This window comes from Eptesicus fuscus, chromosome 16 (genome assembly GCF_027574615.1).
Source record: "Eptesicus fuscus isolate TK198812 chromosome 16, DD_ASM_mEF_20220401, whole genome shotgun sequence".
NCBI lineage: Eukaryota > Metazoa > Chordata > Mammalia > Chiroptera > Vespertilionidae > Eptesicus > Eptesicus fuscus.
Window position 1 is genome coordinate 18,971,533 of NC_072488.1, and position 12,494 is coordinate 18,984,026.

The following is a 12,494-nucleotide window of genomic DNA, read 5'->3' on the forward strand; positions in this document are numbered from 1 at the left end:
TGGGTTTCATTATTTAAGTTTAGCCAGGCACAAGGAACGGATGCAATTATCTGGGCTTAGCCAGGAGTGACCATTACAAAGAAGCCACAAGAATGAAAAATTACAGCTTGATCTTTAACCATGACTATAGCTTGATCTTTAACCATGATTTCACATAATTTTCTGTTATTTTAAACGCTAGTAAAACTTCCTGGAATTATAATAAACGCGCTGCACCGGCTCTGGGTCACTGTCTCTCCATCAGAGGACAGCTGTCCCACCCGGTCCCAGCTTTCCCTACTGTTTCTGAGTCTGTCTCTTTCCTTTTCTCAATCCCCTGTCGCCCCTACTCAGGACTCCTGTCTGCTCTCTAGCCGCGCTGGACGCGGTAAAGAGAGAAATACTTTATAATTGCTACTTCTAAATGTATACTTTTGGCATGATACATTACTGCCTCCTCATAGGATTGTGTTGTATGCATTCCAGTGATGAGCATGGTGATTCATACATAGTAAGTGCTCAATATACTTTAGTTCCATTTCTTCCCCTCATACCTGACACACACTGAAGAATGTTCATGAAGCCTACACAGACTGCGTGTGAGTGAATAAAGGAGCCACACACATAGGCTGTTGTTTGCCTGTAGCTTGCCCATACCTATTTAAACTAGATTATTTTTCTCCAATCTTCTGCATTCAAGATAATTGCTTCTGAATGTATTTGAATGTATTAAGTTCCTTTTTTTCTCTAAGAATTATAACTCATAGGTCAGAACTGGAGAGCAGAGAGTATGTGAGTCATTGAACCAAAATAAGAGAGAGTTAGCAGCCAAAATGTCTGTAGCCCTTGTGCAGACAGATTGACTGGCTTCGAGGTTATAGAAATGACCTTGAGTTTGCAACAACCACGCCTGTCTTATGTCCCAAGCTGCATTCATTCCCTACCCTGAGCCCCAGTCTGCTATTCTAGCGCATTGATTGGGTAGAACCCAACTCTGCTTGACATTTTTGTCAACACCTGACCCCAATTATGATTTTGTTAAAGAAATGTGTTTTTTTCCTTTGAAAATATTTACTTCAATTGTCCTGAAACTTTATTACCATTTCCAAGATCCTATGTTAGTACATCTGGAAAACAAGTGAATATTCTGTTAAACCAATTCATAGCCATACCCTTGGCTGCTAAAGTCATGTTCTCAAGCCAGTGTATCAATAACATGGTGTGCAATTTTACTTCACAGTTTCTCTTCTTGTTTTCACAGTAATGGGAACTAAAGTCTGGAAGCAATCAGAGCCCTTGGCACTGCACAGTGCTGCCATCTGGGAGGGTGGGGCAGTGAAGGCCTGGAGACCACAGAGGGGTCCTGCAAAGCCAAGTCTTTCCCCAGGTAAATAAGGCATCAGAAAAATCTTCCCACGTAGTGTATTACAGAATATGCTCATCCATTCTATTTTATTGGAAATCAATTGCACTTATTAATATATATGTATTTTAAAAATTAATGAATGAATGTGTATCAACCAAATAAAACAAGTAAAAAAGAAAAACAAGGAATGAAATACTCAAGGAAAAGATGAATGTGCTGTTGCAAGGAAAAAATGTGCCCTCCATTTTTTAGACGAAGCAGAAATGTAAGGCCAGAGTCTTATAGTCCCACTCTATTCAATCTTTCAAAATTAAAATGAATTCCCATTAATTTTGACATCGGTAGTGTTGTTTGCTATTCAAACTGAATGTCTGTGTTGGTTCTTACAAATTCAAAAATATGGAAGTCAGGAATTTGGTAGGAAACTGAGTGGTACAAGCCTATTTTAAAAAGAAAAAAAAAAAAAAAGGAAAGGAAGCAACCTAAAATGTAGAATGACCAAATAAAATGCTTACAATGCAACATTTTAATTCAAGCACTTAAAAATCGTAGTTGATAGGAAGGCCTGACCAGCATGGCTCAGTGGTTGAGCATTGACCTATTAACCTGGAGGTCATGGTTCGATTCTAGATCCCCAGTGTGGGCCATGCAGGAGGCAGCCAATTGATAATGCTTTCTCATAATTGATGTTTCTATCTCCCTCTCCCTTTCTCTCTGAAGTCAATAAAAATATATTTTAAAAAATAGTAGTTGAAATGAATAGATGCATTAGGCTATATTTGCTACAACATAAAGTAAAACTTCATAACAAGATTATGAAAGTGATTTTTATTATTTCGGCAATGGTGTCCTATTATAGGTAATTACAGATACAGAATTTTTAATTTGGTATATCAAACAGTAAAATCTACATATTAATGCTGTGTCCCTAAAATATATTTCAAGTACAACTATGCATTATAGTCACTATGTACAGATTAAAAGCATACATGATAAAATACAAAAATAATAAAAGGTTAAATAAGAAGTTATCCTTGAGTTATAAACATCTAATAAAGTATAGCTTTTTATTACACATTTGTTTCATAGCTAAAAACACACGAATGAATATATAATGCTATGCAATTATCTGATCTAATATAGATGTAATATGAAAATATTAAGGCTATAATAATATTTCACAGGTAAAGGCTAAGTTCTGAGACATGAAGGCTTTTAGATAACTCACAAAACAAACCTGAGACACTTTCTTTTTATTTTGGAAAACAAGCAATTTTCTTATAAAGTCAAAGCTTTAATATATACTTTATTGCAATTACCTGGAGTAGACGTTCTGACTATAATGGTGACCAGCAAGTGCATTTTTTTCTCTGGCAGAAATAAAACGAGGTTTTCTGATTAGCCAGTAACATGATTACTGTAGCCCCCAAATTTGATTATTTTTCTTTGTTTTGGGGTTTGCTTTCCTTCCTTTAACTAGGTTAGAAACATATTAAATAAACCAGCTAACCTCTAAGCATCCACCTTACTTTCTTCCATATAAGCACAGCTTTCCCACTGCTGAAAGCACATTAACTGAGCCCACGTACATAAAAACTGCATTAAAAACAGATTATAGCACATCTGGATCTGGTTTACTTAATGAGGCATCCAGATTAGTACGTGATTACTGTGCTGCCACACACCTCCCAGAATAAGTAGGGTAAGGCAGCCCAAAGTCACTTTCTCAGCCCTGCTGGAGGGAGGGGGGAGGGAAGAAGGTAATAATATTTTGGAATTGCCAGTACCAAAAATTTTTAAATGTATTGGTAGGCCTCATTTCTATAGTTGACTTTAGAGCCCTTAAAAATACTGGCACAAACAGTTTTTCATATTCGAGATAAACGGCTATGAGATTTTATAATTAAAATTATGTGAAATTTCTACTAATAAAAAATTTCAAATTACAGCTCTGGCCGGGTGGCTCCGTTGGTTGGAGCGTCGTCCTGTACACCAAAAGGTTGTGAGTTCAATTCCCGGTTGTGGGTTCAGTCCTGGTCAGGGTGCATACGGGAGGCAACCGATCGATGTTTCTCTCTCATACTGATGTTTCTCTCTTTCTCGCTCTCTCTCTCCCTTCCCTTCTCACTAAAGAAAAATCAATAAAAACAAATCCTCAGGTGAGGATTAAAAAGAATTTTGAGTTACAAAATAGATCTAATATGTTGCAGATTTTTAAAAGTCTACTTGGGATTTAATACAGGCACACGAAAAACATCTTTTTTTCTAAATATTCCTATTTCAAATTAATTAAATTGGAATGAGTGGGGAAATGTTTAACCATCTTTCTTCCTTTTCAGTTTTTCATGCTTGACTCTTTCCACCCCTATACACACAACAGGATACACTCCTTCCTTTATAATTCTGATGAAAGTTAAACCTTCAGACTTCATTTTGCACTCTTACAATCTTCCATCACTTTTTTTAAGGTTTTCAGATTATTTGCATAAACTGAATGTACACATTTAGTTCCAGCTTTATGTTTTCAGTTACCAGAGGGACGGCTCCCCGGGTTGCCCATCTTAGACAACACAATTTATCTGATCAGCTTCAGTGATACACAATGCAGCCCTCAAAACAGCCACCCCGAGACTACCTTCGGATTCTGACTTTCCAAAGCACTGACATTAACGCTATTTTTAAAAATTATTTAAAAGGAAAAATAGGTCTGTTATAATTTTCCCTCTTCTTTCTTAATAAAGGTAACGTTCAGGTAATTTGTTGGATTGTTCGCTATTCATCAGGAAACACAGGTGAAATTTCTCTGCGTTCCAAAGGCTAATGGTCAGATTTCCAGTAACTTCAACTTGTACTCAATAATTAGAATGTCTTTAAAATTAAATTAAATTTTAAGCATGCCAAGAGTTTGGAATTATAACATATTTGATCAATTTTTAAAAGAGATTCTGTATTATGAATAGAATTTTAATAAATATATTGTAAAGTAATAAGGAAGAGACATCTTGCAGACCCAATTTTGAGATTTTTCAGTTGTCATTCGAGTTTTGGATGAAAGGCAAGACTTTGCTTCAACTTGGTTTCCATGTCAAAAATAGGTAGTTGACTTAATCTAACTCATTTCATGTATGTGAGACAGAATTAGTTGAATTGGTTACACTTTTCAATTTTCTATGACAATATAAAAGATATATGTTGTACAACCTTTTCTTGACCAAAATAATTAATACTAAGAATTTAATAATAAAATAACTAATACATATTACCTATGAATAATTATATGTGTATACATACTGAGTACTATTGGGTGATTTTTTAAAAAGCTATGCTAATTATTGAACTCAGTGCATTGCAATTACATAATTTAAAGCTTAGCTGGGCTGTTAAGTCTTGTTTTTTTTTGGGGGGGGGGATGTTGCTTACAATTGAAATTCTGTACTTTGGCAATCAACACAGTTTAGAATGTTTTACAGTTTAACAACTTACATTTTATAATGAATGATAAATCACTGAAACCCACTATAATCATTAAAGCAACTACTATTAATTTCCTTTTCAGCAAACGACTTTATGAACCATCCATAAAGGTATGAGAAAGCACATCGGTAGGCCAAAAGATAAATCCAACCACAGATACCAGAGCCTAAGTAAGCTACTGTATTGACAAGGAACTTTCGGTCTGAATCTTTTCCCTCTCACCCTGAGTCACATGTCTTACACTGAAATTATCTGCCTTTGCATATTCAACAATATATTCTGAAACTTGGCTTCATACGGTTTTTCTACTGCTGTTCAGCCCACAGAACGTCCACCTGGGATCCCACCCACGAAAGCATGGTATCGGAAGTACCTCTTCACCAGGTAGTTCTGCATGTGGGCCCAAATGTGTTTGATCTCCAAAGCATGCTCTCTGGAGGAAGTACTCCCAGCATTCCATGTGTGTATAAAACTTCTTTGGGCCCCTTCACTCCTGAATGGAAAAGAAGTCTTCCCAGAGCTCCTGCACAGCCCGGTGCTGATCTGGGCTCACTTGGGAGGCGAACTGAGAAAATGTTACTCCCCATCCCCCAAAACTGGAGTCCTTCTAAAATTCCAGCTTGCTTCTGGCTTCTCACTGGCAGTCTTCCTCAGCTTGCAACGTTTGGACGGCCCTGTCGAGGAGCTCCATGGACTCTCTGAGGGTGACATTGATCTTAAATGACTTGGGTTTAACGGACAGGCCGTAAGTGAAGTCCATTTTTGCGGGCTCCTCGGGATCGGCCTTGAACTTGCACTGGTGAGCCAGGACGGAAACCAGGAGAAACAGCAGTGTCTTGGAAATCTCTTCCCCGATGCAGCGCCGTTTGCCCATGGAAAAAATCATCACGCTGCTGGCCAGGTCCTTGTTGAGGAAGCCGTCCTGGTCCAAGAACCGGGTGGGATCGAAGTCCTCCGGGGCAGGCCACTTCGCGGGGTCATGATTCACGGACCACTGGTTAACAAACACCACCGTGTCCTTGGGAATGTGGTAGCCCAGGACAGAGGTGCTGGCAGTGGTGGCGTGGGGAATGGTGATGGGCACGAAGCTGGAGAAGCGCATGGCTTCGTAAAGAAAGGCCATGATGTAGGGCAGTTTGGGCTGATCATCCAGGCAGGGCAGACGCTCTCGACCCACGACTTGGTCCAGTTCGGCCTGCACCCGAGCCTGCGCTTCAGGGTACCTATTTGGTTAAAAATGCAGAGGGAGAAAACGGGTGAGGAAAACTCATTCTCCTTTCACGTAGGAAGCACATTACCATTTATTTTAATCCCACTCTCTTTATCTGGATCAGGGGCTGACTTCACTTTTCCGTGCTTCCCCCCAAAATAATCTAAAACCATTTTTCTAATTTCTCACGAAGTTGCAAGATGGATACATTAGCAGTTACATTTCCTGCAATAGGCCTCACGTGGCTAACACTCTCTTTCCTATCATAAGTCAAAAAAGGTCTAAGTTTTCTCAGCCTGAAAAAGTATGATCACGGACAAGGCCAACTTCTCCAATAGAGGAAGCAGGCACAATGCTTAGGACTCACAATACTTTCCAGAGGCCCAAGAAATGTTCGTTCTTTCTTTCTTTCTTTCTTTCTTTCTTTCTTTCTTTCTTTCTTTCTTCTTTCTTTCTTTCTTTCTTTCATCAGAAGGGGGAAAAATGAACTTTTCGGTCAAAGAAAATGTTTTAACATATACTTTTAATGTATTTATCTTTATACCAATATAGTCATAAAATATAATTTTCTTTTTTATGGAGTAAGGTATCTACAAAGACAAAAGCGAAGCACCCAAGGCCCATAAGAGTTAAAATGCAGCCCTGAAAGAAGATCCTTCCCCGCCCCTCATCTCCCTACTGTTCTCCTTGGTACAAAGGTGATCGGTATATCTTCTAAATGTGAAAGCAAATTCCCAGTGTTCATGAGATGATGGTACCAATTGAAATACGCATTCACTATTGGTGACATAAACTAGCACAATCCTTTTGGAAAACAAAATCTTACTACAAAGCAAGGTCCAAAAGGGTCGGTAATCCACCTAGCAATGTATTTTCAGGAAATAACAAATACAAAAATATATAACCACAACAATGGCTGAAATTTTAGCTCAAGCAATGGTTATATACAATGATTTATATTACTATGGCAAAATATTATGTAACCATCAAAAATTACTAAAGTGGACATGTTAGCAATCTAGCAATATGATTTTTTAAAATGATCAAAATAAAGTTTAAAAGATGGGGAAATAGCCGTTACAATAAGAGGAAATGTGAGAAGTAAAAAAAAAGTAAATAATTATTGCATCTCTGCAGACCAAACCCTCTTTGTCCCAGTTGTTCAACTCTGCCAGTGCTGCGGCATGAAAGCAGCCGTAGCCAATAGGTACATGTATTTTATTCCTTTTGCTAAAACCTATCTACAGAAGTGGATGGAGAAAAATGTACTTATCAGCTATATTGACTCGAAGGTGACCCCAACCTTGTTTTATTTCCTTTCTCTGCCCAATCTGTTTCTAAATGGAAAAGGAAGTCTATTTTAAGAGATAATATGTTTATCTGGGAATGCTAAGGATCTACTGATCCCCTTTTGGGATGTTTTCTTTCTAACCTACCTCCCCCCCACTATGAGTTTCTGTGATCATAATACAGAGAAGCGATTTTAAATATACAAAATATTCAATTTGTGAAAGTAGCCGTACAGGATCTAAGGGTTGCAGTGTTGCAGGGGATTCTAATAAAAAGCTGTCTTTGCCTTTCAATATCTGAAAGATATTGAAAGAAAATTCAGCATTCCCCACAGCTAACTTGTGCCACCAAGAAATGTCACCACCAGGATTTCTGGTCTCTCCAGGCAATCAAGATTTACCTTGAGCCAGACATTTGCCCCCTGAGATCGAGTTGCCAGACAAAAACAATGGCTAAACTTTTAGTATACCTATGTCCTATGTGAAATGCATTTTTTATTTGCTAAATTTGGCACCAAGTGATATGTGGAACTTGTCTGATTCTGCGTTTAAGGAGCTTCATAAAGGTCCGAGATTTTAATCAAGATGGTCTCTGGAGACCAGCTAACCGACCGAGAGAGGCCCAGGGGCCAGGAGGTCCGCAGGGGCCTCCTGGATGCCCTGTTGGTCTTTCTGGATGCTGTTCTGCGCTGGGTAAAAGCGACTGCTTCTCCAGTTCTTTACGCATAAGACACTTACTCCTGGCGCGGCTGTTTTACAAAATCCATTACAGCCCACTGGTTCCTGACCTCCTTCCTAAAACTTCCACGAGGACTAACCAACCCGGGGCCAAGTCTGAGGGCCTCCAGAGCCGCCTCCGAGCGCTTCCTTTCCCGGGGAACAAAGCCCGGACAGGCCGCTGGCTCTTCGCGCGCGGCCTGGGGGGCCTGGGATCTGCGCGGAGGACCGGCGGAGCTGGCTAGGCTGCTGTGTGCATTTAATGCATTGGCCGCGTTACCCTTTCTTTCTTTCGGAACCATTCCAAGTATGCTGCTCCTGTGGCAGGAAGCGAGAGATCTGGACTGATCTGCGGGCACTTAATAAAATCTTGTTTTTCCAGGGGGTTTCTCACAAATGTGTTCCTACTTGGAGGACGCAGCGACAAAAATCAGAGATTCGGAGAGGTCCCGCTGGGTGGGGCGTGCTCGCTCGCGTGTCCCTAACCCTCCTGCTGCCGCCCGCCTTGCGGTTTGAGGACGCGATGTCAGATTTGAGAGGTGGCGTCCTGCAGCGAAACCTCAAACCCTCCTTGCGCGCTGGTCTCAACTTCAGCCTATGCTGGTCCCACTGCACTTTTTTTTTGTTTGTTTTATTTAATTTTAATTTTATTTTATTAAGGTATTACATATGTGTCCTTAGCTCCCCATTGCCCCCCCCCCCCAACGCTCCCCCCCCCCCCCATGCACCTTTTATAGGAGGAAAGGAAGGCCCGACCCACGCCTCCTGGAGGCTTTACCTGGTGAAAAGGAGGAACAGCCACTGCAGCGCGGTGGAGAGCGTGTCCTGGCTGGCGCCAAAGATGTCGGTGACAGTCGACGGCACGTAGTCCTCGTCCAGCCGCGCGGCGCTGTCGCCCGAGCCCACGGCCGCCTCCTTCCCCACCGAGAGGATGCAGGCGTCCATCAGGTCGCGGGGGGCGGCCCCGGGACGGAAGCTTTCGCGGTGCCTCAGGAACTTGTCGAGGACGAAGTTGCTGAAGTTGCGGTTGAGCTGCTGGAACTCTCGGAAGGTTGTGCGCAACGGGTTGGGGAAGCGCAGCAGCCAGGGCAGCACGTCCACCAGGCTGCCCGCGCCCACCGTGCGCCCGAACTCCTCGTTGTGGCTGAGCAGCTCGCGGAACTCGGCGTCCCCGTGGCTGTAGCGGCAGCCGAAGCACGCGGCGCTCATGACGTTGGCCACGGCCACCAAGGTCAGCGGCCGCGGGTCGAGGAAGGCGCCGCCCGCGCTGCCGCGCACCAGCAGCTGCACCAGCTCGCGCGCCTCGCCCAGCACGTGGCCCTCGAGGACGCGGCGGCTGCGCGGCTGGAGCGGGGAGAAGGCGCGCATGGTGCCCTGCGCCGCGCGCCGCTGCGCCTTCCAGCGCTCCGAGTACTGGCCGAACGCCAGGCTGCGGCCGGCCGACACCACGCGGAAGGAGGCGAAGGGCGGCCGGTCAGCGAAGGCGGTGGCCTGCTGCACCAGGGCCTGGCGAATGGCGCGCTCGCCGTTCAGCACCACCACCGGGCAGCCGCCCAGGCGGATCTGGAAGACGTCGCCGTAGCGCCGCGCCAGGCGCTGGAACGCGAGGTGCGGCGCGGGGCCCATCGCCGCGGCGTTTCCGATCAGCGGCCACGCAAAGGGGCCCGGGGGCGCGGGCCCGGGCTGCGGCCGCCGCTGCCTCAGCAGCCACTGGCCCACGTGCACGGCGGCCAGCACCGAGAGGAGCAGCAGGAGCGTGTTTTGCTGTGCGGACAGCGTGATGGGCAGCAGGGGGTCGTCGAGGCTGAGCCTGGTGGCCATGCTGCAGAGAGAAGGGCGAAGGCGTGACAGTCAGGTGTGCGCAGAAAGGGGCGGGCGCCCCAGGCCCCTGTCCGCGGCCTGGGGCTGCACCATCAGCGGTTGGGGAGGGAGGCCGCGGGTAGGTTAGGAAGGGCTGCCTCGCTGGAGAAGCAGCTGAAGACGTCCTTTCCCATCCCCAACCCACTCCCCGCAGGAAAGGGAAGGGGGCGTGTTTCTGCTTCTCTGCCATCAGCCTCCCCGTCCCACCGCAGCCGCCTAACGGTCCCTGCAATTCGGGGACCACACGGCGGGGCATCGAGGCGCTCAGCTCCCTCTAAGGGACTATCACCCCAGCCCTGCGCCTCCCCCCTAACCCCCCATCTGCGAGAACCCAACAGGAGAGGCCGCGGGAAGGCAGCTCCGCGGACACACTGACCTGCGAAGAGGCACGGTTTCCAGCGGCGAGGGACCGCGGGCTCCGAGCAGGGGCGGGGGCGAGACGACAACCTGAGTGTCTGCAGAGAGCGGGACGCCCGCCCCAGACACCTGCTGCTGGAGCCTGAGCGCTCACTCTGGAGTCAGGAGGCGCTGTCACAGCTAGGGGCGCTTGGATGGGGATGGGGACGGAGAAAGGTGGCTCCTTCGCGGAGCCCCGCTGCACGTGACGCGGTTAGGGGGTGTATGCGTGGAGGCAATCCCCAAAGTTCTCACGACCCCCCGAGCTGGTGGCTCTGACAGCTGGAGTCGCAGAGGCGTGGCCCGTTTGCACACAGCCACTCCAGAGTCAAAACGCGCCATCCGTTTTTAAGGTCTGAGCAGAGGGAGGAGGCGGCCGGACCTGGCGGGGGCGGGGCGCGCCGGAGGGCGGGGCGCGCCGGGACGGTCCCCGAGGCTCGGACTCCCACTGGAGTCGCCGCACGCAGGTGGTCACGCGAGGCGGCTCCGGCGCGCCCCGACGGCCTTGGAGAAGGAGCTGGTGATCTTACCAGTAGCGGCGGCCTGAACTTTTCGTGTACCCGAAAACCGCTCGTCATCAGTCACCCCCCATCGTGGCCGCACGGTTTCCGGCGGAATGCGCTCCGGCCAGAATCTGCCCGTACCGCTGAGCGCTCCCCCGAAACTCCCTTCCCTTCCAGTGACTTCAGCTGCGGTCCCGAGAGAAGGCTGCTCGGGATGCTTGGGCGCCCTCGCCAGGAAGGGAAACCTGTCCGTCTGGAAAAGAGGAAAGTTGGGTTTGTGGCGCGGTTTGCCCGACAGCCTCCCTAGTTATTTTGTCTTAACGTTCTCGTAAACAAATGGCCCTCAAATGAAGCCCTTTTTAAAAATATATATTTTTATTGATTTTTTACAGAGAGGAAGGGAGAGGGATAGAGAGCTAGAAACATCGACCAGCTGCTTCCTGCACACCCCCTACCGGGGATGTGCCCGCAACCAATGTACATGCCCTTGACCGGAATCGAACCTGGGACCTTTCAGTCCGCAGACCGACGCTCTATCCACCGAGCCAAACCGGTTTCGGCATGAAGCCCTTTTTTAAAAAAAAATTCTTTATTGATTAAGGTATCACATAATTGTCCTCATCCCCCCATTCCCATCCCAAACCCCTCCCCACGTATGCCCCCAGCCCCCTGTCGTCCGTGATCACTGGTTAGGCTCATATGCATAAATGAAGCCCTTTTGCGTGCGCGCAAAGTTCTCCCCGTGCAGCGACATCAAGAACCCCTGAAAGGCGCCGCTCCCCTGCCCCAGGGCCCCGGCTGTCCTTGGCAGCGCTGGCGGGGCGCAGCTGGCCCCGAGATTTCCCGCGTGCAAACTCCTCCAGGTGGCGCCGCCCACTGGAGGGCGCGGGGCCGCGCAGGCCGTGTCCGGAGCCCCGGGAGCTGGGCCCGGAGCCAAGCCGGGGCAAACAGAGGGGGCTGGAGGGGAGCGGGGGCGGGGGGCTCTCTGAAGATTGCCTGCCGGAGGGAGGCGGGGGAAGAGGAGGGGGAGGCACATCGCCGCGCGACTGAGAACTTGATCGGGTTGAAAAGTTCCTCTGCGGTCGCCTCCCCCTTGCGTGCAGAGCTGTGCCTTGCGTGCGTCGCTTCTGGAAAGCCGGCTCTAGTCATATCCCTCGGCGCTTCTCACGGCACCTGACACGCTGGGGCGGCGACGGGGGAGGCGGCCGAGGGCGGGGTGCGGGCCGCCACCACCCTCCGCAGCGCACGCACAGCCGCGCCCGCCGGGCCAGCGAGGTTGGGCCGCCACCCGAAGGCCAGATCTGGGCGCGTGCGCTGGAGGTGGGAACGCTTCCTTCAAAGGGGAAGCCGGAGGCAGGACGCATCCGAGCCAGCGCTGGCCTCGGGCTGGCTGCACCCGTTCCTACCGGCTGGTACAAAGTATTGTTTAGAGGAGAGGTCTTCACAGCAAGGCTGTGGGGAGGGCAAGCCCGTGGGAAAGGTGGGATGTCTTAGTTCATCAGGTAGGAATTGTACCTCTGGGCCTCCAAGGTCATCAAGTGTAAATAGAAAAGTTCTGCGTTTACCATGTGAAAGCCCTGTGTTTTGAATTTTACTGGAGCTTCGAGAGTCTGTTTCCCCGTTACAGAGGAGGAATCTGGGGTTCAGAGAGGTTATGTGACTTACTCAAGTTAGCACAGCTAAACTGAGGTGGAGTCAGG

At 47.5% G+C, this 12,494-nt stretch overlaps 1 protein-coding gene across 2 annotated transcripts; it reads right to left on the minus strand.

The window, feature by feature from the left end:
* Positions 1-2,158: 2,158 nt before the first annotated feature.
* Positions 2,159-10,623, minus strand: LOC103305457 (cytochrome P450 1B1). Of its 2 annotated transcripts, XM_054728468.1 has the most exons (4): positions 10,272-10,623; positions 8,814-9,857; positions 6,397-6,479; positions 5,735-6,042 (listed from the first exon to the last, which is right to left on the minus strand). In XM_054728468.1, the coding sequence occupies exons 2-4, from the start codon at positions 9,854-9,856 to the stop codon at positions 5,804-5,806; spliced, it is 1,365 nt and encodes a 454-aa protein (XP_054584443.1). In that variant the 5' UTR covers position 9,857; positions 10,272-10,623; the 3' UTR covers positions 5,735-5,803. The 2 variants fall into 2 exon arrangements, with proteins under 2 accessions (XP_054584442.1, XP_054584443.1); XM_054728467.1 differs by lacking the exon at positions 6,397-6,479 and having other exon boundaries at positions 2,159-6,042.
* Positions 10,624-12,494: the final 1,871 nt, after the last annotated feature.

Bases quoted from the DNA above. Each gene is read 5' to 3' on its own strand.
- LOC103305457 (XM_054728467.1), bottom strand. From the start codon at position 9,856: ATGGCCACCAGGCTCAGCCTCGACGACCCCCTGCTGCCCATCACGCTG. The intron at 6,043-8,813 runs GTAAAGCCTCCA...TTAACCAAATAG, and splicing joins CTGTTCCTCCTTTTCACCAG to GTACCCTGAAGCGCAGGCTC.